This window comes from Saccopteryx leptura, chromosome 6 (genome assembly GCF_036850995.1).
Source record: "Saccopteryx leptura isolate mSacLep1 chromosome 6, mSacLep1_pri_phased_curated, whole genome shotgun sequence".
Classification (NCBI taxonomy): domain Eukaryota; kingdom Metazoa; phylum Chordata; class Mammalia; order Chiroptera; family Emballonuridae; genus Saccopteryx; species Saccopteryx leptura.
The window spans coordinates 32421835-32446289 of record NC_089508.1 but is presented as its reverse complement, the minus strand read 5'-3'; the positions used below and the strand labels follow the sequence as shown (position 1 = coordinate 32446289).

Genomic DNA, 24455 nt, shown 5'->3' with positions numbered 1-24455 from the left:
TTGCTCAAACCAGATGAGCCCGCGCTCAAGCTGGCAACCCTGGGGTCTCTAACCTGGGTCTTCCGCATCCCAGTCCGACGCTCTATCCACTGCGTCACTGCCTGGTCAGACTACACTTTTTTTTTTTTATATTAAAAGAAAAATTTAGTTGATTTTTTAGAGAGTAAGGGAGAGACAGAAACATGGATCTGTTCCTGTATGTGCCCTGACTGGGGGTTGTACTTACAACCTTTGTGTATCAGGATGATGCTCTAACCAACCAAGGATTCATCCAGGGTTACACACATTCTTTTTAAGTGAGCACTGAAGGAGGCTGACTGATCGTAACTCTGGAAACTGAGGCCTGTGAAAGTGCTTGCCTGGGCTTAGGAAACTTTCTGGTTGGAACAACTTCCCCCTCTCAACTCCTTTAACACCGTGCCCATCGTTAGACTTGCAAGTAAATAGCTAAAACAAGATTGTGTTATCAACCTCTTCCTAAAGACTTTAGCCTGAGACCAGGCTCTGGCCTGTTCTGTGGTGTTCCCCAGGGTGCTACAGCCATAGCAGACCCACAATCAGCATTTACTGGACTTTTTACCTCCCACAGGTAAAACCTATAGGAGTACTTCCCAAAGCAAATGCCAACACTTCTCCCCATGTCCTTTCTCCTGAGCGGCTCCCTTGCCAGGACACTCCTTCCCAGGGCACTGGGAAGTCCAGAAACTTACTGAACTAATTCAGTAAAACAAGAGGGCCTCCCACCAAAGGCTGTCATCACTGACCCCAGTTCTTTAAGTTCTGATTTAGTCTTCATCCTAAGTGAGGGGACAGATCATGTTAAGGATTCTCTTTTTAAGAGAGTCAACAGAACCCCCTTGAAACTTACAGACTGACCGCAGTTAATATTTACAGGTACTAATATTTTAGGAGGTCTATGTGTTACAACATCGACTTTCCAATAGCACTGTTAGCCCCACTTAATAATACCCAAGAGAACAGTGGTGCAGTTTACCCATGTTAGAAAGGGCAGTCGTGGGTTTGGACCCTGGCAGTCACTCCACAGACTCAACTCCCTTTACCCACTACACTAACCTCTTAGACACAGCATAACTGATACATGGATCTATGGCTTCAGTTGCTAACCTACAATTCTGCAACCCCTGCACTGTCATTACTGATATCAGCTATAGCCTTGGGGAGGAGAGACAGACAGGGAGGAGAAACAGGAGAAGCTTGAGCCAGTGCACCCAGATCCTCTGGGATCCTCTGAAAAATGCAAATTCTGGCCTGACCAGGTGGTGGCACAATGGATAGAGCATTGACCTGGGACACTGAGGACCCAGGTTCAAAACCCCAGTCACCAGCTTGAGCCCAAAGGTTGCTGGCTCGAGTAAGGGGTCACTGGCTCAGCTGGATCCCCCGTCAAGGCACGCATGAGAAAGCAATCAATGAACAACTAAGGTGCCACAACGAGTTAATGCTTCTCATCTCTCTCACTGCCTCTCTTGCGCGCATGCACACACACAAAAATGCAAATTCTGATTCAGGAGGTCCGAGGCAGGGCCCAAGAGTCTGCCTTCCCAACATGCTCCCAGGTAACGCTGGACAGCGGCTGTCTGGGGGACATCTTGAGTAGCAAGGCGGGCATACAGATGTCATAGAGCTGTTCGATGTTGTGGAAAACAAATGAAGAAACTGCAGTTCAAGAAGATCAAAAGCGCCAGGGTGGAAACCATGGCAGGCGGTGACGGGTACCCTACACCACCCTGGAAGACACACACACACACACACACACACACACACACACACACACACACTTTTGCAACACAGCAGGCAAGGAGCAAGCCGAGAGCTGTCAATGGAGCTATTGCTTTAATAGGGTCCATGCCAAGCAATATCAAAGCTGTCCACACTCCAGGGTTGTCCTGACCATTTTTAATAGGCAATACTAAAATTAAAAAAAAAGAAAGAAAAAAAAAGTATGTGCTGATGAAGAGACCAGTCACACCTCCAGACTTAAAAACGAGACAAGCCACATAAATTCTCTTCCTTAAAAAAGAGCCATTTCAAAAGATTTCTTTAATATCATAAAATATTTTCATGGACAAGTGAGCCAGCAAACATACATGCACCTATGTGCCTTTGACAAGTCACCCCCGGCCCCCACCCCTCTTCCCACATCAGGTGGACATGAGATTGGAGAAATGAATACAGCAGATGGAACAGAAAGGGAAAAAAAGAAGAAATCAATAAAAAGGATGAACTATAACATTGTGCTTGGTTATTTTCCTATGTTACAACAAAACAAAACATTTTGGTGCAAATAGTTAATTTTTCCTCTTTTCCATTTAAGTCTGGTGGAGAAAAAAATACTTCTTCTATAATAAAATATGCGGTATTTTGGTTTTTTTTTGTATTTTCTTTTTTACTTTTTTTAATGTAATTTTTCCTCTTTTTTGCAGAAAATAATTTTGTAAACTGTCACTTGGCGGGCAGGGAGGCTGGACGCCCGGGTGGGTCCCAGCTCACCAGGGTGGGGGGCGGGGCAGCGGAGGAGGGGGCGGGGCTTGCAGGGCAGGGGGTGAGGGCGCTGGGCCAGCGGGGCAGGTTAGAGGTCACTCTCGCCATAGAGCGCCGTGGAGAAGGACATGTAGTCCAGAGCACCGGGCACGGCGTCGGGGCCGTGGTAGGGGGCCATCCGCGCCACGCAGTACTCGGCCTGGTCTGGCGGCAACTCCCGGCGCAGCTCGTCCACCGTGATGTAGTTCTGCAAAGACAGTGCGGTCAGCACGGCTGCGAAGGCAGGCAGCTGCGACCCTCACGGGACCCCCTGCGGTCCCCGGACCAGCCCCGCCTCAGACAGCCACACGGTGGGGCCCTGTGAGACCCTGTAAGAAGGGGCAGTAGAGGTGCGCACCACCCCAGCCTGGCGCAGACACCATAGCAAACACACCTTGTCACCGGCCAGGATCTTGAAGGAAGCCATGACTTGGTCTGCTGTATCCGTGTCGGCCGTCTCCCGGGACATAAAGTCGATGAAGGCCTGGAATGTCACTACCCCCAGGCGGTTGGGGTCCACGATGCTCATGATTCGGGCAAACTCTGCCTCTCCCTGGAGGAAACAGCCACCCCCAAGCTCGTCAGCCTCTGTGCCAGAGGCTGCTGGGTCTCTGTAGGCAGTGGAAGCCCCTGAGGGCTCAGAGTAGCCTGTGACTCTCCGAGGAGGGCAGCGGCCCCTGATTTAACCTGGGTTGTCTGGAGGGTATAAAAGGGACATAACCCCCAACAGTGAAGACCACCCCCACCTAAGGGCTTCTCAACCTCCCCAACAGTTGCCTGGAGCAAATTCTGATAATGCTGATAATACTGATAACAATAACAGTATCTAACAGCTACACAGCATATATTATATACCAGACACTATTCTAAGTGCTGTGTATATTTTAATTCATTTAACCCTCCCCACAACCAATAAGGTAGGTGTTTATTATTTCCAGCAGTTTCCAGAGGACACACCTAAAGCCGGGTGGTTTAGTGACCTGCCCAAAGGTACGCAGCCAGGAGGCAGTGGAGCTGGGGCTTGAACGTGGGTGGTGTGGCTCCACACCTGGGCTCTCCCCACTGTACCATATGTTCTATGTGGCAGACAAGTGCACAGCACTCATGTAAGCTCCTTCATTTAACTCTTACAACAGTCCTACAGGGTCCGCCTTGCCTTGTCTGGGCCCCCGGTAAGAAGGGGAGGACGAGCTGGGATTTACGCCTGGGTTCACTGCTCCTTAGAGTCGGTGCTGTCCCGTCTACACTGGGCAGCCCAGCTAGGGTCCCTGCTGTGCTTGGATGGCCTGAGGGGGGTGGAGGGTGGGAGGAGGCTCGGGCAAAGGCAGGAGGCAGCAGGCTTGGCTAGAGCCATCACCAGGGAAACAGAACTCTCCATGCCTCCTACGAGACTAAGCAAGCCGATCCAGGCCTGGAATATCCAAACCACCAGTCCTTCTTGCTAGCCTCAGAGTCGGCCCAGCCGTCCGTGGTGGGAGTGAGAAAGCCTATTTCCACAGCAAGTACCAAACTGGCACAGACAGGTGGGATGGCCCTGCAGCTGGGCCCTGCCACCAGGGCTCCATCTTTCCTAAGAATCAGAAACCTGAGCCCCCTCTGTGGAGGACAGCCCCTGGCCTGCGGGCATCCAGACTGCCACAGCGAGGACTGGGCCTCTGCGGCCAGCTGGCTGCCCCCAGCCAGGACAGAGGGCGGGGTTTACATTACCATGTTGTAACCCATGGAGATAAGGCAGGCTCGGAAATCATCCGTGTCCATCATGCCTGTCTTCTTCTGTGGGGGCAGTGGCACCGAGACACGAGGAGGAAGCAGAGCCGGCCCAGGGCCAGGAAGACAGGGCACAGGTGGCCGGAGGGGAGGATGAGGCGTATGGTTTTGGGATCAGGAAGGAGAGAGGAGCACAGGAGAAGTAGATATAAATACACGTCCAGGGAAAATGTCCAAGGAGGAGGAAGACGGAGCAGGGAGATGCAAAAATCCGTCCAGAGGATAGAGAGCGGCGAGCAGACCGGAAGGTGGGCACCGAGCAGGTTCCCACGAAAGACAGCCGCGGGCAGGGTCAGAGGTCAGAGTAGTGGGAGGAGGAGCCCGACACGGGCCAGGCAGGGACAGCAGGAGAGGACGAGAGCCCCACGGCCCACAGGACAGGGGACAGGGAGATCCAGACAGACAGAGAAGAGAAAAAGGAGAAATACACGTTATTTCTTGCCCCCGGAGGCCGTCCCTGAGCGTGCTCCATGCAGGAGGCAAGTACCTGGGGGTCGTTGCCAATATCATAACCCAAGCTGATGAGGCAGGCTTTGAACTCCTCGGGACCCAGCGTGCCGGAGTGATCCTGGGGCCGCCGTGCGTCAGGCAGCGAGCCATGCGGTGCCAGGGAGGTGGAGGCCGTGAGGGGAGGGGTGGGCCATGCCCCGGGGACGGTGGCGTGTGAGGGGAGACACAGGGACAAAGGCATGCGGATGGAGACGGGGGAGGGTGGATGGGGGGTCAGGGAGGAGGGGAAATAAAAGTGCACATGGTTAGACACATGGACGAGGTCCCGAGGGTGACCCCTCCCCGACACACGCAGCCCTGCTCTGGGAAGCAGGCCAGAAGGGAGCACAATGAGCCATGGGGGTGAGAAGCCCCCAGAAGTGCCCAGCCCACCTCCAGCCCGATGCCCCACCCCAGTTTCCAGGAGGGCTCCACCCGGCCAGGGGCTGAGAGGGCAGTGAAGCAGGCAGGTGGTGGGCAGCACCTAAGCCCATGCTCCCTCCCACCCCACGTGGTCACCCTGAAGCCCCAGGGCACTGGGAGTGGCACCCACAGAAAGACCCAGGCTGTCCCAGAGCTGGGTGGGAACCCAGGAGTGACAATTCTGACATCCCTGCCAAGTGTCCCAAAGGCTGTCCCAGGAGGTGGGTGGGGATAGAGGGGAGCCTGGGCTCCTGTCTCCTGAAACAGGGGCAAGGACAGTCCCCACAGCCAGGTGCAAAAGGCCTTCACTTGAGGCTAGGGCAGCCTTGCTCCCAAGGGCTGAAGCTGCACGGTAGGAGAGCAAAGGTCGGGGCCAAGGGTCCTTTACACCCACAGGAAGAGCTCTCTCTCCAGGGGCGCAGAGAGGCTCACGGGACAGCCAGACTGGCTTTCTAAGGCCGGCATCATGCGATACAGAGTCAGGGCAGGCTAATGGCAGCTCCTCCCCCTCCTTCCTCTTCCTCCTCCTCCTCACCTGCCCGGGAACCGGGTGTGGCATGGCTGCCCACGCCCTGGGCAGTGCCCTCCAGGGCCCTGGGGCTGGGGCTAGGGGCTGCTCTAAGCAAGTGCAGGGGCTGGGTCTCTCACCCGGTCAAAGTGGTTAAAGGAGGCCCGGAACTCGTTCATCTGCTCCTGGCTGATGCCCTTGGCATCCCGGGTCAGGATCTGGTTTTCCACCTCGTTGATGGTCCTGGCGATGGTGGTGAGGAGCTGCTCCCAGCCCACGCGTATGTGCTGGATCCAGTGGACAAGGGGTCTGTCAGCTGGTCCAGGCCTGGGCCCAGGCTGCCCCTGCCCACTCCTTCCCAGCCATCAAAAGGGTCCAGGCAGTCAAACCCAAACTTCTGAGCAGATTCAGTGTCAGCAGAGGCAGGGGAACCAGAACAAGATACCAAGATAGAGGCCCCAGAGGGAGAGGGAAGCGTGGGCAGGGTGGAGGCCTCTGCCCTGGACGGCAGAGACCAGAACCTCCAGTGTGGGTTGGGATACGAAGGAGGGGACACTTGGTAGTGGGAAAGACGAAAGGATAAACAACTAAGTCTTTGAATAACCAACTCCAGACCCACCCCCACACGCCTTCATGGTCAAAACAAGTGGTTGTTAGAACGCAGGTGCCTAAGACAGCGTTTGGAGACCACCCGCATCAAAATCGCTGGGGTACGTGTTAAAAATCTGGCTTCCTGAACCCTACCGCTGACTTAGTGAATTCTGAAGGCAAGGCCTGGAAGTCTGTCTGTCAACAAGTTCCCTGGAAAATCCAGAAGGCACGGAGGACGGAAGGCCCAGAGCTCCCAGGGTGTGGAGAAGTGAGTGCCTTCTCACGCCAAGGTGAGAATTGATGCTACTACGGCCAGTGTCCTTGGAGGAGAATAGCCTCCTCCTGCCCCGGCCCAGGCAGGGGGAACAGAAGGGGATCCGTGGCCTCCTCCCCGGAGAAGCGAGGCTCAGACACACACCTCCATGGTGTAGTTGGTGTGCTTGTTGTCAAAGATGAGCGCCTCCTGGATGAGCTGGTGGTCGCCCTCCAGCTGGTCGATCTTGGGCTTGTAGTTGACGATGCTCTTCTCATACTGTCGCAGGTGGCTGAGCTGGTCCTCCAGGGTCCCGTGCATCTCAATGGAGATCCTCCCAATCTCCTGCTCACCCAGGAAGGAGGCCCTGGTCAGACCACCCCACTCCACGCCCCTGAGGTGGAGACTGGGGCCCCATGCCATTGGTCAAACCCTCAGATGGTATTCAGTTCCCACCCCAGCACCTGGGAACCCAGCAGAGGTAATTAGTAAGTAAAACCAATTCCGCATGGGCGCTTCTTGGCATGGAGCTGGCACCACAGAGCTGTGTGACAAGCACTGCTGTCAGTGGATGAGACACCCCCTTATCTCTCGGTTAGCAGTCAAGCCCCAGGAACGGGATTCAAGGTCAGTTGCTTGCTCTTCAAACTCCCGTCCTAAGCCTTATTCCTGACCATCGCTCATCCCGGGACCCTTGCTGGGCCCACCGAATCCAGTCCTCATGGCCTTAGTGCACCTGACTCACCACCCGAGGGGCCATGCTCCTAGCATTCTGCTCCTAGGATGCCTGTCTCGGACCACTGGCTGTTCCCAGCCCCTCCCCCATTCTCCAAAAAACAGGCCTAATCCCTGTTTGTGTTGGTCCTTCAACCATGTAAACAAATCCTGTTTGTAAAACCACTTTCTCTGTACCCAAATCAATCCAGAAATATTTCCTGAGCACCTACTATGCACAATGTGCTAATAAGCAGGTGGGGGTGGGGTGCAGGGGAGACGTAAACGTGAACTCAACCCGGGCTCGGAGCTCAGAGGGACGAGAACTAGAAGTGTGCCTTCCCTGACGGCCAGCAGCCCGCTAGCTGGCCCCCATGCAGCAAAAAGTTCCTCGCTTGCCCGAGGTTCGGCTCCCTCTCTGGGAAGAGCCTCCGACCAAGTTCACCGCTCAGGAGCAGTGATAATGAAGAAAGAGACTCGGTCAGCCAGAGAAGCCACCAGGGTAAGCCACGTCTGCCACCCAGGCCCTGATCCTGCTGTGGGACTTTCTCAAATGACTTCCTAGTGGTGTCCCGAGCCCGACACTGGGATCAGCCCACAGGGTTCCCTGCAGGGGCTCCACATCCTCTGCAGGGCAGCACAGCAGTCACCGGCTCAGGACCCACAGTCCACCACAGGTCACCCGGGAGGAGACAAGGCAAGCCTGCACGGCTGGGCCGGGGAGGGCTGAGCGCCTCATTCCTGCCTCCCAGACGGGACCCACCTCCATCTTGGTCTGGATCCAGGGTCCGATGACATTGGCCTGGGCCCCAAACTGCTTGCGTAGCCTCTCATTGTGCTGCTGGCGGGCATGTTCCTCCGCCAGGGCCTGGTCCCTCCGAGGCACCAGCTGACGCACCTGGGGTGAGAACAATCACGGGACGTTGGGATGGGCCACCTACTTGGCCCACATTTCAGATGAGAAGAACCACACCTGAGGAAGGGGTCAGTCAGCTAACAGGAATAAACACGTTGACCTGCTCTAAAAATCCAGTCATTCATTAACTTGACAGAATTCTGACTGTGACAATTAAAAAAAAAATTGAAATCAATAAAGAAATCAATAACCAAAACAGGGACAAAAATCCCTGACTTTATGAAACTTACAATGAGTTAACCAATGCCCCGTCCAGCCCTGGACTCACGTGGTCCCATTTGCCATTGATCTCCTGAGGCGTGATGGTTGTGTAGGGGTTGGTGCCCACCATGTTGACGTGGTAGGTCTGGACAATCTTGGACACCTCGTTGTGGATGCCCAGGATGGCCAGGCGCTCCTTGTCGGCATCAGGGAGGGTGGCCTTGAACTGCTCGTGGGCTGTGGTCAGTCCCTGGACAGAAGCAGGTGGGCAGGAAAAGAACAGTGACTGGAGGGTCTGGTGCCTCCCGTGGACAAGATGAGGAAGAGACCTGCAGACCCCAGAGAACAGGTGGGTGAAAGGGCCCCCAGAGGCCCAGAGGTTTCTCGTGGCTCAGAACCAAGATGGCAGGGCTGGCGAAGTCAGCAGCAACCCCAAGGGTGCTCATCACCCCATAGGCCAGGGGTGCCAGGCCAGCTCCCAGGTGGCTCCCCCAACAGACTTCCTTAGCGCTTTGCAAAACCCTTGCAACTTACCACTCTATAGCTCAGGGGTCGGGAACCTTTTTGACTGAGAAAGCCATGAACGCCACATATTTTAAAATTTGGTGTTGTCCCGGAGGACAGCTGTGGTTGGCTCCAGCCACCACAACCATGAACATGAGCGGTAGGAAATGAATGGATTGTAATACATGAGAATGTTTTATATTTTTAACATTATTATTATTATTTTTTTTACTAAAGATTTGTCTGTGAGCCAGATGCAGCCATCAAAAGAGCCACACCTGGCTCGCAAGCCATAGGTTCCCAACCCCTGCTGTAGCTGTATAAAACAATGAGGAAGCTATTTATTGCTATGAAACAAGCTCAAAGGAAACTGTTAACTTAAGAATAAAGGCTCAAAGGCCTTGGCCGGTTGGCTCAGTGGTAGAGCGTTGGCCTGGTGTGCAGAAGTCCCGGGTTCGACTCCCGGCCAGGGCACACAGGAGAGGCGCCCATCTGCTTCTCCACCCCTCCCCCTCTCCTTCCTCTCTGTCTCTCTCTTCCCCTCCCGCAGCTGAGGCTCCATTGGAGCAAAGATAGCCCGGGCGCTAGGGATGGCTCCTTGGCCTCTGCCCCAGGCGCTAGAGTGGCTCTGGTCGCAACGGAGCGACGCCCCGGAGGGGCAGAGCATTGCCCCCTGGTGGGCGTGCCGGGTGGATCCCGGTCGGGCGCATGCAGGAGTTTGTCTGACTGTCTCTCCCCGTTTCCAGCTTCGGAAAAATACAAAAAATAAATAAATAAATAAAGGCTCAAAGTACAGTATATTATAAAAGCTACTTTTTGTGTAGAAAGGGTGTGAAGGAGACAGCGTTAATAAATAAGTACATTTGCTTGCATATGCAGGGACTGTCTCACCATACTGCTTTCCCCTGGGGAGTGGCTCTGGGGGCAGGGACACAGGGGAGGAGCAAGAGCTAACTGCACATCCTTTCTATCATTTAGATTTTACACAGATGCATGTTACCTAATCAAAATAAATAAAATGCAAAGGTTTCAAATGTAGGAAATCCCTGGGATGCTGTCCTCAGTCCCCTCTACGGGGCCAGTGCTGCAGGCGCGGGGCTGACAGAGCGTGGAGTGGCGGCCGGGCGGGGGGCGGGGCTAACGCGGACTGACAGAGCGTGGAGTGGTGGCCGGGCGGGGGGCGGGGCGAGCCCCAGGGGTGGTGGGGCTGCAGCGCACCTGGATCTCCTCGATGGTGTGCACGATGAAGGTGTCCTGCAGGTCCTCCATGGCCCCCTCCATCCAGTTGTTGAAGGGTGCAGCCCGCTTGGCATACTCCAAGTAGAGCTGGTCTATGGTTTCTAGCAGTTTTTCTGTCCGCTGAGAGTTACCAAATGGGGTAGGGGTGGGGACATGTTTAGCAGAGTCATATTCAGAATCCCCCCCCTAACCCCCACCAAGAGCCTCTAAGATCCTCCAAGATCCTCCTGGCCAGCCCCAAGTGGTCCAGTCTGGCAGCACCAGACTAGCTCAGGCAGAAAGAACAGGCTATCTCTGGGGCCCTGGTTCTTATGTGCAGTGTACAGGCTACCCCACCTTAAAGTCACCAGGCCTGGCCCCAGAATCTGGTTTGTAGACTAGGAAAGTTCTCAGACAGCTGAGGTTCTGTTAAGTGCACTAAACGAGGGGGTGAGATATGGCTAGGACAAGAAAGAAAGCACCAACACAGAGCAAAGCCCAGACAGAGTGCCAGTGTGAGCCTTCCACACTCAGGCCATGGCTGGGGGAGGTCTGGGGGACCCAGTGGAGCCTATTAGCCCAAAGCAAAGGGAGTCACAAAGCAGGAAGGGGGACACAAAGCTGCTGGAGGCAGGCTTCCATCTCCCCAGGGAGCCCTCACCTCCAGGGCTTCCCTCCGCTTCTGGGTTAGGGCCCCTAGATTGTCCCACTGGTCACAGATCTTTTGGCACCGTGCGTTGACACTGGGTGAGTCGTAATAGTCCAGCTCACTGGGAGGGAAGAGACAGGAAGTCAGGTGACCCAGGCTACCTCTGTGGCCTGCTCTCCTCTTCCCGAGGCCGGGGCGTTACTGGTGTTCGAAGGCCAGGTGTACTTGCTTCATTAAGACCTTCTAAGTGTCCCTCCCAAACTTCTAGGTCCTTGGCTTTTAGGAGACCACCAGGAGAAGACCAAAGGCCAGTCCTCCTCTGTAAGGTCCCCCACCCCAACCACAGCTGGCGGCAATGCCAGTCTCGACCTGATGCACAAGATCAAGGAGCCACCAAGGCAGTAAGAACTCAGAACCAAGACTTGGACATCCTCTGGTCCTGCACTAGTAACAGGTAAGGACCGAAGGCTTGTGACAGGAAGGGTGATGGGTGATGGGTGATGGGTGAAGGGGGGACCTTCTTAGTCTCAGTCTCTATATTAACACTTCCTGCCCAGGCACCAGGCTGTACCCACCCCCTCACCTATCAGGGCCACACCACCCCCCTCCCACAGCTGCCACAGCCCCTGGCCAGGCCACACTCACTTGAGCTCCTGTGCAATGGCAGCGATCTGCTCCACGCGGTCCTGGTGAGCGGCCAGGTCACTCTCAAAGGCTTCATGCTTCTTGAGGAGGGCCTTGATCTCCGAGAGGGTGGCCGTCTCATAATCCTTCTGCCGCAGCATGGCCTCTTTACCTGAGTTCAGAGAGGCGCACGAGGCTGAGCTGAAGCTTGGGCGCAGGGCGAGGGGCATCTTCTTAACCTGACCACCTACCCCTCAGAACCTCAGGAGCCCCAGTTCCAGGGGGACACCCCAAGGAGATGCCCACTGTTCCACAATCAATCATCTGCAGTGCAAGACACCAAAACACCCACTAGGGGGCCAGGCCAGGAAAGCCACTGTTCTCCACGGGGCATATATGGCGGAGGGGCATCAGAAGTGGTTACGTACAAAGGCCACGTATGGGGCATAACGTTAACCTGATAGACCGCAGGAGACAACGATCTATGCCCAGTGGTATAACCAGGAACAAACAAGCCAAGCAGTCAGGGGTACCCAACTGTAGCTTGTCCAGTTATTGCTGCCAGCCCCCAGCAGCCCTCCCTCAATCACTCCCAGTGTGGTCCGTGTATCCCGGGCACTCTGCATTCGTCAATGGCCAGAGCCTTCTCCAACCATCAAATGCACGGCCTTCTGTCTTCAGGGGCAGGCAGGGCTTGCGTGCATCCCCCACCATATTTTTGTTTACTATGGCAAAGGTAGGGACGCCACTGCCTCCACAACAACTAGTAAAATTTATCCCCAAAATAACTGTACAAAACAATTTTGTTTCAGAATTAAAGAAAGAAAGAAAAAAAACACGCCTTTACATGAGTTTTAAATCCTATTTTAAAACAGAAGAAACAAATCCATCACTGGCCACAGGGCCCCAGTCCGCCCCTCCCACAGGGAGCAGCGGTTAGACGTCTGGGCCCAGTGCCACGCACAGACTTGCTGGTGCTTAAACCGGCTTCCTTCTTTGCATCATAAGTGTCCAGCTGGGTGTCCAACACCTCTGCAGAGATCTGCTGCTTCCAACCCCAGCAGGTGCCCCTGCCTCTGCCCTGGCTGCCTCTGCGGGCACCTCTCCAGGGGCCACCACCGCCCCCTAAAACCTCCAGAAGCATGGCTTCTAGGCATCCTGCCTCTGCTTACACTCCGTGCCAGTCTGCGCCGTGTGTCAGTCTGTGCCGTGACAGGCTGAGTGTTCATGGGGCAGTCACCCAAAGCGACGCTGCTGTACCATTTCATAGCTTTTCAGGGCGCCTGCTTTCCATTGAAAGTGCACACTGGCTGTTCCCAGACCGCGGCCAGCGATCATAGTGCCTGGCTGTCTTCTTCAGAGTTCCAAATTCAGTAAAGAATTCCTGAATGTCAGCGTTGGGACACTCTAAAAACCAGACCGGACACCAGCTGTTTCGACCCATTTCCACGCTGGCACCATCCCCAAAGCCGCTGTCAAAAAAGTCATGTTGCTACTTGTCAAGAAGTTATTGTGCCTGATGTAGGGTGCTGGCCGGACCCTGCCACCGTGGCCTGCTGCGCCGTGGGTGAGGGCTGCTGTGGTTGAGGGTTGCCCGGTCCCAGATAGGCCCACCACCCTGGCTCGCTTGTGCTGCGGCCTCCCTGGGAGCTGGCCAGCCATGACCCTACCCCCACCATGGCCTCTCACTGGCTCTGGTCATCCAGAGACATGTCCACTTTGTTGGCCATGGTGGACACAGAATTGGCCTTGGCCGCTTGTATGTCTTTGATTTCTGTTTCCCAGAGGAAAATGGGATGAGATATGAACTCCCAGGACTCTTGTTAGATAAGGTCCCCAGCGGCTTTGTGAAGTGTCCATCACAGAACAAGGACCGACAAGGCCTTGCGCCCACCCCACATCTGCGCCCATCACGGACGCACACCCCTCAGTGAAGGAGGGCGGGCTGTGAGGCTGTGCCTCCGACAGCACTGCTTTCCTTCCTCTATTCTTTTAAGCAGAAAACAATACAAAAGAAATCACAGGTGAGCCTGCTCCTCTACTCCTTGCAGTCTTTCCTTACCTGGATGGCGTGTTACAAATGCGGGGTAGAGAGAAGTTGTTTCCTGCTGTTGAAATATTCAGCAGGACGCCATCAGTCCTGACCTCGGCCCACAGTTTTCACAGGGGCCACTCCCACAGCTGCATGATAGTCTGTCCAGTGGCTGAACCACCTGCAGTGGGTGATCAGGCCCCTCGGCCTGCACTATTGTAGAAGGTCTCACCGCAAACATCTCCACACATGAGATTTCTCCGTGTTTTAGGACTAATTCTTTAGACAGTCTTAAGAAATGGAATTCCTGGGTGAGTGGGCCATAATGACATTGTTTGGTATGACCCCATGTGGCCAGATTGCTTTCATCGGGCTGTGTAGGCATGCTCACACCCTTGCTGGTGGCTGGCTCGCTGACAGGGCAACCCGTGTAGCGGACCTTGCTCTGAGCTGTTCCTCGGCCCCAGAGAAGACAAAATAAAAGCATGTGGGTGAATCGGTACAACCCCTACCATCCTCTTTCCACGCTGCACCATCCACGCCGGGATAAATAACTCTGCACATGCAGTGTACAAAGCCCAGCATGTGTATTACCACAGGGAGCTACGCCCAACCTCCTTGTCGCACTCCTCTCTCTTACCAAGCCAAGCCACTCCCACGTGACGGTGGGGTGTGGCCATCCCTACTGTCTCTACCCTAAGGTGTGAGGGGCAGAACAGAGCTGAGCAGGGCAGTCTTAGAGCACTGATCTCCACTAGCCACTGGAGTCTGCCCCAGGGGCTCCAGCTGACAAGGTCGCAAGAACCTAAGATTTGGGCAGCCCCATTCTCGTCTCTACCCTCAGCCCAGGTTCTGTAGAGGAGACTATCGCAGCTATGATTTTCTCTCTTTGGAGTGAACCTTAGCTACCAATAAGCAGACACACGATGTTGCCGTCAGTGCCTCCATGTTGGAGTGCAGGAGACACACCGCGCTAAGGCAAGGGCTCTGTGTCTCTGTAACTGGAAGCCAGAAGCAGGAAGAGGGAAGGCAGTGGAGGAAAAATGCCCGGGGCTACCATTTCCTGATGTGTTCCACGCGCCGGGCACTCAACTAGACATAAAGTGTACTTATGATGCTTAACCCGAGTGGGTTGCACCGTGTCCTTCCAAAGCCCAGGTCCACCGAGACCTCAGAATCTGACCATAGTTGGAAAGAGGGTCTTTGCAGATGTAATTGGTTAAGATGGGGTCCCCTAAAGTATTAAGGTGGCCCTAAATCCAATGACTGGTGTTTTCCCTGGAAGAAGGAGAGGGAGGTTCAATCACCGAGACAGAGAGAGCAGCAGCCACGGGACGGCCGAGACCGGAAGGAACCGAGGTCGAGGAAGTGCGAAGCCTGCCCACCACCACCACCAGATGCTAGGAATCAGCATGGGAACCAGCCCTCTGTCACTCAATCTAGGACTCCTATGCTTCCGGAACTGTGACGGAATACATTTCTGTTGTGTCTGGTCACCTGCTTTGTGTTAATTTATCACAGCAGCCCAAGGCAACAAATACAGGTGGACGCATCATCACCTGCGTGATACAGATGAGGAAACAAGACCTGGGGGTTCGGTCACTAGACTAAATCTACACTGCTTCCAGGTGGCAGAGCCAGGATTTGAACCCCAATCTCCTTGACTCAGAGAAATCATTACAGTGACCAGAATAATCAGCAATGAACCTGGCACTGAACTGTGGTAGGGGCTTGTTTCAGTGTTCCAAATGTACTAATTCATTTAGTTCTCATAAACCCATCTGACTGTGCCTGACCTGTGGTGGCGCAGTGGATAAACCGTCGACCTGGAAATGCTAAGGTCGCCGGTTCGAAACCCTGGGTTTGCCTGGTCAAGGCACATATGGCAGTTGATGCTTCCAGCTCCTCTCCCCCTTCTCTCTCTCTGTCTCTCCTCTCTAAAATGAATAAATAAAATTAAAAAAAAAATAAATAAACCCATCTGACTGTTTCTATTATTATCCCCACTTTACAGATGAGAACACTGAGGCAACCCACAGGCTGTTGAACTTGGTTTACGTCAATGAACTAGTATGAGAAAACAAAACTAACAAAAAGCAAGAGAAGACAGTTGTGGCTGACGGCTGGGTTGGGGGACTGTGGAAGCCCAGACCGTCTGGGAGCCAGGAGGCTGGGCTGGCCGTACCGTCTGTCCAGGCCTCGTGGATGGAAGCCTTCTGCCGGAACTTCTCTGCCAGGTGGTCGAGCCGCTCCAGCCTCCGGATCTCATTCAGCAGCCACTCCTCATAGCCCTTCTCAGCCTGCTCCAGGCAGCCCCAGGCATTGTTGATATCCTTTGGGGACGGAAAGTACACGGTCAGCCCAACCTGGTCGCTGAGAATCCTCCCCCCCACACACACAGCTGCTCCAAGCCTTGCAGAAGGAGCCTCTTCCCCACCTCGGCCATATCCATCCACACCCACCCAACCCCACTAGCATTTCCCTGGGCTTCTGGGCAAGGAGTGGGGGCCCAAGTTCACATGGGCTACCCAGCTACGGGGTTTGGAGTGTGCAGCCCTGTAGGGAAAGAGCCCAAGGCCTTCTGTGGCCCCAAGACTGACTTCCAACACAATTCTGACCAATCACAGAGCTTGCAGGGCCAGCGAGGGAAACATAGTAATAAACTGAACCAGGCAAGCAAGGCATGGGAGCCTCTCATCCTCTGCATGTTTCTTGATTACTCACAGGCTCTGGGAAACAGCCTGGAGCCTGAGTGATCTGGCCAAAGAGTGAGGATAGTGACATGCTGAACACAAACCTATAGCTCTTTAGACAGGGAACCATCAATAGGGTCACCCACTACAGTTACACTAGTGAGTGACAGGCTGAACCTGGCTTGCGTGCCACTCGAGTCTCCAACTTGGTCCCCACCATGTGCCCAGGGGCCAGGCTGCATCTGTGCTAGGAGCGAGGAGCACTCTTTCTAACTTGCACAGAGCACCCTCCACTAGCGATGACTCTGGTCACCTAAACACTGCTGACTCAGCCTGGAACCCATAAAAGGACGGCAGTTTTGCAAACAGCACACTCACTGTCCAGAGCCTCTCTCCTCTCCTCCAGATTCCCCTGGGATCCTGCTTCCTATACTGAGGTTATCTCATTACTCTCCACTTTATCTATATTTATTTATTTCTTGTATTTTTCCGAAGTGAGAAGTGGGGGGGGGGGGGAGTGCAGACAGACTCCTGCATGCACCCAACCGGGATCCACTTGGCATGCCCACCAGAGGGTAATGCTCAGCCCCTCTGGGGCGTTGCTCCACTGCAATCAGAGCCATTCTAGCACCTGAGGTGGAAGCCATGGAGCCATCCTCAGCGCCCAGACCAACTTTGCTCCAGTGGAGCCTTGGCTGCAGGAGAGGAAGAGAAAGATAGAGAAAAAGGAGAGGGGGAGGGGTGGAGAAGCAGATGGGCACTTCTCCTGAGTGTCCTGGCCGGGAATCGAACCTGGGACCTACACACACTGGGCCAATGCTCTACCACTGAGCCAACCGAACAGGGCCTCCTTACTCTCCATTTTAAAGGGCAAAAGCTCTATCCTGGTGAGTTTTTACAGTTTCTTTTACATATGTCTCTGGCTTATAAACTTTCTCCCTCAGTCTTAAAAAAAGATGGTAAGGCCTGACCAGGCAGTGGCGCAGTGGATAGAGCGTCGGACTGGGATGCGGAAGGATCCAGGTTCGAGACCCCAAGGTCGCCAGCTTGAGCGCGGCTCATCTGGTTTGAGCAAAAGGCTCATTGGCTTGGACCCAAGGTCGCTGGCTCCAGCAAGGGGTTGCTCTGTCTGCTGAAGGCCCACGGTCAAGGCACATATGAGAAAGCAATCAATGAACAACTAAGAAGTCGCAACGCACAACAAGAAACTAATGATTGATGCTTCTCATCTCTCTCCGTTCCTGTCTGTCCCTGTCTATCTCTGCCTCTGTAAAAAATAAATAAATAAATAAAAAATTTAAAAAAAGGGAGAGATAATTAAAAAAAATATATAAGGAGGGAAAAATTAAATATAAAGTGACATCTACTTCATAATGAAATGGAAAGCTAGTCACAATGTTAGTTTTGGTTTTTTTTTTAAAGTAGTTTATTAAATAAAACATGCTTTAGGATTCCCTTAAAAATTGTATTTACAGCTTGACCAGGCAGTGGTACAATGGCTAGAGCATTGCCTTTCATGCTGAAGACCCAGGTTTGAAACCCCCAAGGTTGCCTGCTTGAGCATGGCTTACTGGCTTGAGCCCAAAGGTCGTTGGCTTGAAGCCCAAGATCACTGCCTTAAGCAAGAGATCACTGGCTTGGCTGGAGCCCTCTGGTCAAGACACATATGAGAAAGTAATCAATGAACAACTAAGGTGCCATAATGAAGAATTGATGCTTCTCATATCTCTCCCTTCCTGTCTGTATGTCCCTGCCTGTCCCCCAACCCCTCTCTCGAAATAAAAATAAATTGTATATACACAGAAAGACTAAAAGAATCTCCCCTTCAAAAAATGTTTAAATTAATCCAGGGTGGTAAGAGTATAAGTAATTTCTATTCTCTGTATTTTGCTTACTTGTATCTCTGAAATATCTGACCACAAAAATCTGTTACTTGTTTAAAGTAATAAATGTTTCCTTTTAAGTGCTTAAACAAGATTCCACAGAAGGAAAGCGTATCTTTATCACTACTGAATTGTGCCCCATTTGGTTCACTATGTCAAGAGGCACTCTGCTTGCAAAGGTGATTTCTCAGTGGTGGGGGAAAGTTGGTGGTCCTGGGGAGTCTGGAGAGGATGTTCAGGGCCCTGGACGGGCCCACCTGGCCCGGATGGTCAATAGCGAGGGGGCTCCCCACCTGGGGTGAGAAGCCGCCCCACACCACCACGTGTGGGCTGGGCTCTGAGGGGGCTCCCCCCCTGGGGTGAGAAGCCGCCCCACATCACCACGTGTGGGCTGGGCTCTGAGGGGGCTCCCTCCCTGGGGTGAGAAGCCGCCCCACACCACCACGTGTGGGCTGGGCTCTGAGGGGGCTCCCTCCCTGGGGTGAGAAGCCGCCCCACACCACCACGTGTGGGCTGGGCTCTGAGGGGGCTCCCCCCCTGGGGTGAGAAGCCGCCCCACACCACCACGTGTGGGCTGGGCTCTGAGGGGGCTCCCCCCCTGGGGTGAGAAGCCGCCCCACATCACCACGTGTGGGCTGGGCTCTGAGGGGGCTCCCCCCCTGGGGTGAGAAGCCGCCCCACATCACCACGTGTGGGCTGGGCTCTGAGGGGGCTCCCTCCCTGGGGTGAGAAGCCGCCCCACACCACCACGTGTGGGCTGGGCTCTGAGGGGGCTCCCTCCCTGGGGTGAGAAGCCGCCCCACACCACCACGTGTGGGCTGGGCTCTGAGGGGGCTCCCGAGGGGGCTCCCTCCCTGGGGTGAGAAGCCACCCCACACCACCACGTGTGGGCTGAGCTCTGAGGGGGCTCCCCCCCTGGGGTGAGAAGCCGCCCCACACCACCACGTGTGGGCTGGGCTCTGAGGGGGCTCCCCCCCTGGGGTGAGAAGCCGCCCCACACCACCACGTGTGGGCTGGGCTCTGAGGGGGCTTCCGAGGGGGCTCCCTCCCTGGGGTGAGAAGCCACCCCACACCACCACGTGTGGGCTGGGCTCTGAGGGGGCTCCCTCCCTGGGGTGAGAAGCCGCCCCACACCACCACGTGTGGGCTGGGCTCTGAGGGGGCTCCCCCCCTGGGGTGAGAAGCCGCCCCACACCACCACGTGTGGGCTGGGCTCTGAGGGGGCTCCCGAGGGGGCTCCCTCCCTGGGGTGAGAAGCCACCCCACACCACCACGTGTGGGCTGGGCTCTGAGGGGGCTCCCTCCCTGGGGTGAGAAGCCGCCCCACACCACCACGTGTGGGCTGGGCTCTGAGGGGGCTCCCTCCCTGGGGTGAGAAGCCGCCCCACACCACCACGTGTGGGCTGGGCTCTGAGGGGGCTCCCTCCCTGGGGTGAGAAGCCGCCCCACATCACCACGTGTGGGCTGGGCTCTGAGGGGGCTCCCCCCCTGGGGTGAGAAGCCGCCCCACACCACCACGTGTGGGCTGGGCTCTGAGGGGGCTCCCTCCCTGGGGTGAGAAGCCGCCCCACACCACCACGTGTGGGCTGGGCTCTGAGGGGGCTCCCTCCCTGGGGTGAGAAGCCGCCCCACACCACCACGTGTGGGCTGGGCTCTGAGGGGGCTCCCGAGGGGGCTCCCTCCCTGGGGTGAGAAGCCGCCCCACACCACCACGTGTGGGCTGGGCTCTGAGGGGGCTCCCTCCCTGGGGTGAGAAGCCGCCCCACACCACCACGTGTGGGCTGGGCTCTGAGGGGGCTCCCCCCCTGGGGTGAGAAGCCGCCCCACACCACCACGTGTGGGCTGGGCTCTGAGGGGGCTCCCCCCCTGGGGTGAGAAGCCGCCCCACACCACCACGTGTGGGCTGGGCTCTGAGGGGGCTCCCCCCCTGGGGTGAGAAGCCGACCTGCGGGGGCCCGGGACCGGCCCACGGGGCTCACCGAGACCATCCTGCCCTCGGAGGGCATGAAGGCGGGCCGGTTGCTAAGGCGCAGCTTGGTCTGCAGCGTGTTGAAGTTGATCTCCAGCTGGCACTTCTCCTGCACCTTGGGCGGCTTGTGTAGGCGCCGGTAGTCGCGGAAGTCCTCCAGCTTCTGCTGCATGGCGTGCATGGTGTTCTCGGGCGCCCGGTTCTCCAGCCACGGGATGGTGCGGCGGATCCACTCCAGCAGCTGCGGGGAGGGGTCAGGTCGTGAAGACACTGCGGTGGGGGGAGGAGGGCCGGCTTCCCTCCATGCTCTTTCTCAACTACCCCCTCCAGGGGTCCCCAAACTTTTTACACAGGGAGCCAGTTCACTGTCCCTCAGACCGTTGGAGGGCCAGACTATAAAAAAAACTATGAACAAATCCCTATGCACACTGCACATAATCTTATTTTAAAGTAAAAAAAAAACAAAACGGGAACAAATACAATATTTAAAATTAAGAACAAGTAAATTTAAATCAAGAAACTGACCAGTATTTCAATGGGAACTATGGGCCTGCTTTTGGCTAATGAGATGGTCAATGTGCTCCTTTCAATTGACCACCAATGAAAGAGGTGCCCCTTCCAGAAGTGCAGCGGGGGCCGGATAAATGGCCTCAGGGGGCCACATGTGGCCCGTGGGCCGTAGTTTGGGGACCCCTGCCCTAGGCCATTCCCAGACCACGAGGCCAGGCTCCAGTTTGTTCCCTCTGAGAACCTGGGCTTCAGGAATCCTGGCCACGAAAGTGTGTTAACTCATAGCCAGCATCACGGCCTCCCTGCTCTGCTGAGGGAAGAACCACAGACCCAGTGAGAAGACGGCTGGACTAGGAGCAGGAGACCTGAGTTCTAGTCCTGGGCCTACTACCTGGCTGGGTCTCCGTTTCCCTGTCTATACCACGGGGAGGGTTAACAGCTGTTCTCTGACCTTCTGCCACCTGACTGTCTAGGATTCTAGAATGTGATTCCTGATGTCAAGGGGAAGTGCTGGCTGCCGGGTTACCAATAGGAAATAGCCTGGATTGTGTTCCTTCATGAGGTGACAGAGGTCTGGAAGTGAGGATAGGAAGCATACTGGTCACCTGCACGGTGCCACTGTGTTTAGTCTCCCAAACTAAATCATCCGAACTATCACAGGACCCCTACCAGGGTGAGTGCTGTGAGCCTTCCCCCATCCTCACCCCACCCCTGGGTCATGAGGAGGTCACCGAGGCACTGGGTGACTTGCCAAGCTCACCTAGGTGGAATGGCAGAGCAGTGACCACACCCGGGCACTCGGTCCCCAGAACCTGGGGTCCTACTAAGCTGGACAGCCGATCCACCAAGAGGCGGGGCGGAGCTGCTCAGAAATCCACCCACTTCCTGAATTCTTTTAAGAATCAGGTGGAACCTTAAAACCCAAGTGTAGTCAAAGGCAGAGCAGCACACCTAGCCCTGTCCCATCCTGTCCCCTGGGTGAGCCCAGCCACGAAGCTAGCCTGAGCCAGCACTTATCTACCCCTAGTTCTTATCCTCTCAGAACCAGACGTACTCCTTTGTGGGTCTAAGTGAAAAATCACAGGACAGTACACTAGGTTGGAAAGGACTCTGGGGTCCCTTGGCTCAAGTCTGGCTTGATAAGTGACAAAAACAAGACCCAGAGAGGTGAAAGGACTTCCCAGGCTCACTGTTGGTGATAAGAAAGCTTGGAACGTTCTCTCTGAAGCCCAGAGATGGGCCCCTGACCCACCTCTCTGCTTTCTGGGAAGGCAGAGCAGAGCCACAGTCCCCTGAACCATGTGTGCCGAGGTCACGGGCCACCCAGCCTGGGCCTGTGCTCCAGGGAGGGTTAAGGTACAGGTTCCAGGGTTCCCTTTTCTCTTGGGGTGGGGCGGCAGGGCTTGCTGGGGCCAGGGGAAGCCGGGGGTACCCACATCACTGGCCAGCTTCTCGTAGTCTTCCATGAGCTGCTCATTCTCCTGGTTGACAGCCAGCACCTTGCAGATACGATTGGCTGCCGTCTCCGCCTGGCAACAAGACAAAGGGTCACGGTCAGCCGCTCGCAGCAGGAGCACCTGGTACACACATACACCGACAAAGCCCTGTCCCACCCCTACAGCTCCCAAAGCTTTGTAGTCACCACCTCACCTCTCCTCACCACCCCCCTTTGCCAACCCAGCCTCAGTCCCATGGATCAGGGATGCCGGAACAGAGGTCTTGGTGGCTGAACTAGGACCCTGGAGAAGGGCCCGAATTTGAGACCCAACATACATGTTGGAAAGAAACTAATCCAATGACTGACATAATCAAAACGCTCAGGTCAGGACGGAGGTGATTTCATGCCCATCCTGGAACTCCAAGTGGAGGCCTGGATCCCAGGGCTCAGGGTCTCTATCTCTGGCTCGACCCGCCAGGATCTTGGAGATACAGGAATTCAAATCATGGAGTCCTGGAGTAAGTGCTGACTGGGAAGCGAGAGGGCCTCTCAGGATCCCTGCAGAATCTCCCAAGGCTCCCAGCCAAAGTTCAGAGAGGGGGCACTTCAGGCAAGACTTAGGGATCAGCTCAGCATGAGCAGGATGCCTGGAAAGTAGGCCCGGGCACCTCTGGGAAAGCTAAGCACACACTGTGCACGAGAGCCGGCTGAGCAGACACTGGAGGTGGGACTCGGAGCCAGAGACCGGAAGGGAACTGAGGGTCAACCACGTACGAAGGCCCAGACGCCCCCCCAGGTGCTCCCCTCCCAGCCGCGGGAAGCACTGTGCACCCAGCAGCAGCAGGGCCAGGCCTGCCTCATCCCCTTCGTTCTAGTGACTTAAATTCAGCCGTGTTCTTGTGCCCATCCTAACCCAGCTCCAAGGGAGGGCAACTCCAAGCCTTTTGGGGGTCCCTGGACAGACAGGAAGACAGCCTGGGATGATCGCAGATAACGTCTGTAAGAAGACAGATAAGCAGGTATGGCCCCAGAGAAGGGTGACCCTGCTGATGACAAGGGGTGGCAAAGGCTTACGGGGCAGAAAGATGGGACCTCACAACAGATTGATGAACAACAAGACAAAATGGGTTTCAACTGCAGCGAGACAGACACTGGCTAGGCATAAGGGAGAACTTCCTGAGAATGAGGAAGGAATTTGAATTGGGAAGGAATGACTAAGCAAATATAAATTTTTTTCCTTGTGGAACTTCTGAAATAGGACAAACACCCACCAAATCATGCGATTTATGAGTGACTGTGCTGGGATGTGTGTGTGTGTGTGTGGGGGGGCAGAACGGCTCAGCCTCCATCAGAACTGTGGGCACAATCAGAGGGGGAGCCCAGGGCTCCCTGTGCTCATAAAACTTGCCTGACCAGGCGGTGGCACAATGGAAAGAGCGTCGGACTGGGACACAGAGGACCCAGGTTCGAAACCCCGAGGTCGCCGGCTTGAGCGTGGGCTCACTAGCTTCCTGCCCGTCTGTCCCTATCTGTCCCTCTCTCTGTCTCTGCCACAGAAATAAAAAAGAAGAAGAAACTGAGGAAGGAGTCATATCCTTAGAGCCTCATCCTCTGCCCCCCAAGTGAACTGTGCTAGAGATGGCACGGCCACTTCGCACACAGAACTCCCAGCTGACCGTCTTTCCTTTGGAGGAACAAGGAACCACGAGGAATCCCAAGAGGTGACAAGGAGGGAAATTCCTTCCTGGAGCCAGTCCTGGAAGATGTGGCCCTTGAGAGAGCAGGGTCACGGGCAACGAGGCTGACACGCCCCGTGAGGCTGGCTGGGGGTAGCAATCTGCTGGAAGTCGCGGGGGCCACTTCCCTCGAAGGCCAGGGCAGAAGACTCATGGAAGGACACCACTCTCCTCTGTGCTGACATTTATGTAAGAAGTCCCTGGCCAGTGTGCTGACCAAGCGGGTAAGGATCAGGGGGTAAGGTGGCCACTATCTCAGGCCAACAGCACCTGCCACTGTGATGTGCCATGGATAAGGCCTCCTCCTTGACCTGTAATCCTCCTGATTCACCTTGAAATCCTGGGTTCCAGGGTCGTAAACTTTGATTTGTGTATTAGTTTATCAAATTGGGCTCAGTGATGCCTGCGTTCGTGGGTTTCAGGAGACACATCCTAAGAGTCTTAGGAGCCTTGCCCATCCCTCAGAGCCTGTTGTTTCCAGGGTCAAAGGGGGCTCCTTTTAGACGAAGTCTGGGGGAGTTCCCATGTGGGCTTTGTGGGGACTTTTCACAAAGACCCAACCTCTTTCCAAGCCGGGCCCACAGCCTGCCCCCTCCCAGGCTGTCCTCGCCAGGAAAGACAGGCTGAGAAAACCCACCACCAGAACCAATCTGCCTCTGGAAATAAAGCGTGGCCATCATGGAACGTAAAAGGGCTTTCTTTAGAAAAGGCAATAGCCGGTCTGCAAACTCCATCAGGGCTGCCTCCTCCCTTGAGGACAGCCACCTCCCACTGCTACCCAAGAAGCAGGCTGGAG

At 55.3% G+C, this 24455-nt stretch overlaps 1 protein-coding gene and 1 pseudogene across 3 annotated transcripts in view; both read right to left on the bottom strand.

Moving 5' to 3' along the window:
• Nucleotides 1–1971: 1971 nt before the first annotated feature.
• Nucleotides 1972–24455, bottom strand: part of ACTN1 (actinin alpha 1) — a 108552-nt gene continuing 86068 nt past the window's right edge. Inside the window, exons 9-22 of one of the 3 annotated variants that reach the window (XM_066388066.1) lie at nucleotides 21922–22014; nucleotides 19986–20216; nucleotides 15616–15763; nucleotides 11420–11570; nucleotides 10787–10895; nucleotides 10126–10266; nucleotides 8471–8653; nucleotides 8050–8184; nucleotides 6738–6917; nucleotides 5869–6015; nucleotides 4796–4876; nucleotides 4249–4314; nucleotides 2936–3094; nucleotides 1972–2749 (exon numbers count right to left, since the gene is read on the bottom strand). In XM_066388066.1, coding sequence (XP_066244163.1) covers nucleotides 2591–2749; nucleotides 2936–3094; nucleotides 4249–4314; nucleotides 4796–4876; nucleotides 5869–6015; nucleotides 6738–6917; nucleotides 8050–8184; nucleotides 8471–8653; nucleotides 10126–10266; nucleotides 10787–10895; nucleotides 11420–11570; nucleotides 15616–15763; nucleotides 19986–20216; nucleotides 21922–22014 — 1983 coding nt within the window. In that variant the 3' untranslated portion in view covers nucleotides 1972–2590. The remainder of the gene's footprint in view (nucleotides 2750–2935; nucleotides 3095–4248; nucleotides 4315–4795; nucleotides 4877–5868; nucleotides 6016–6737; nucleotides 6918–8049; nucleotides 8185–8470; nucleotides 8654–10125; nucleotides 10267–10786; nucleotides 10896–11419; nucleotides 11571–15615; nucleotides 15764–19985; nucleotides 20217–21921; nucleotides 22015–24455) is intronic. The other 2 variants (XM_066388065.1, XM_066388063.1) reach the window with 2 other exon arrangements.
• On the bottom strand, nucleotides 12288–13060 carry LOC136375827 (THO complex subunit 4 pseudogene; annotated as a pseudogene).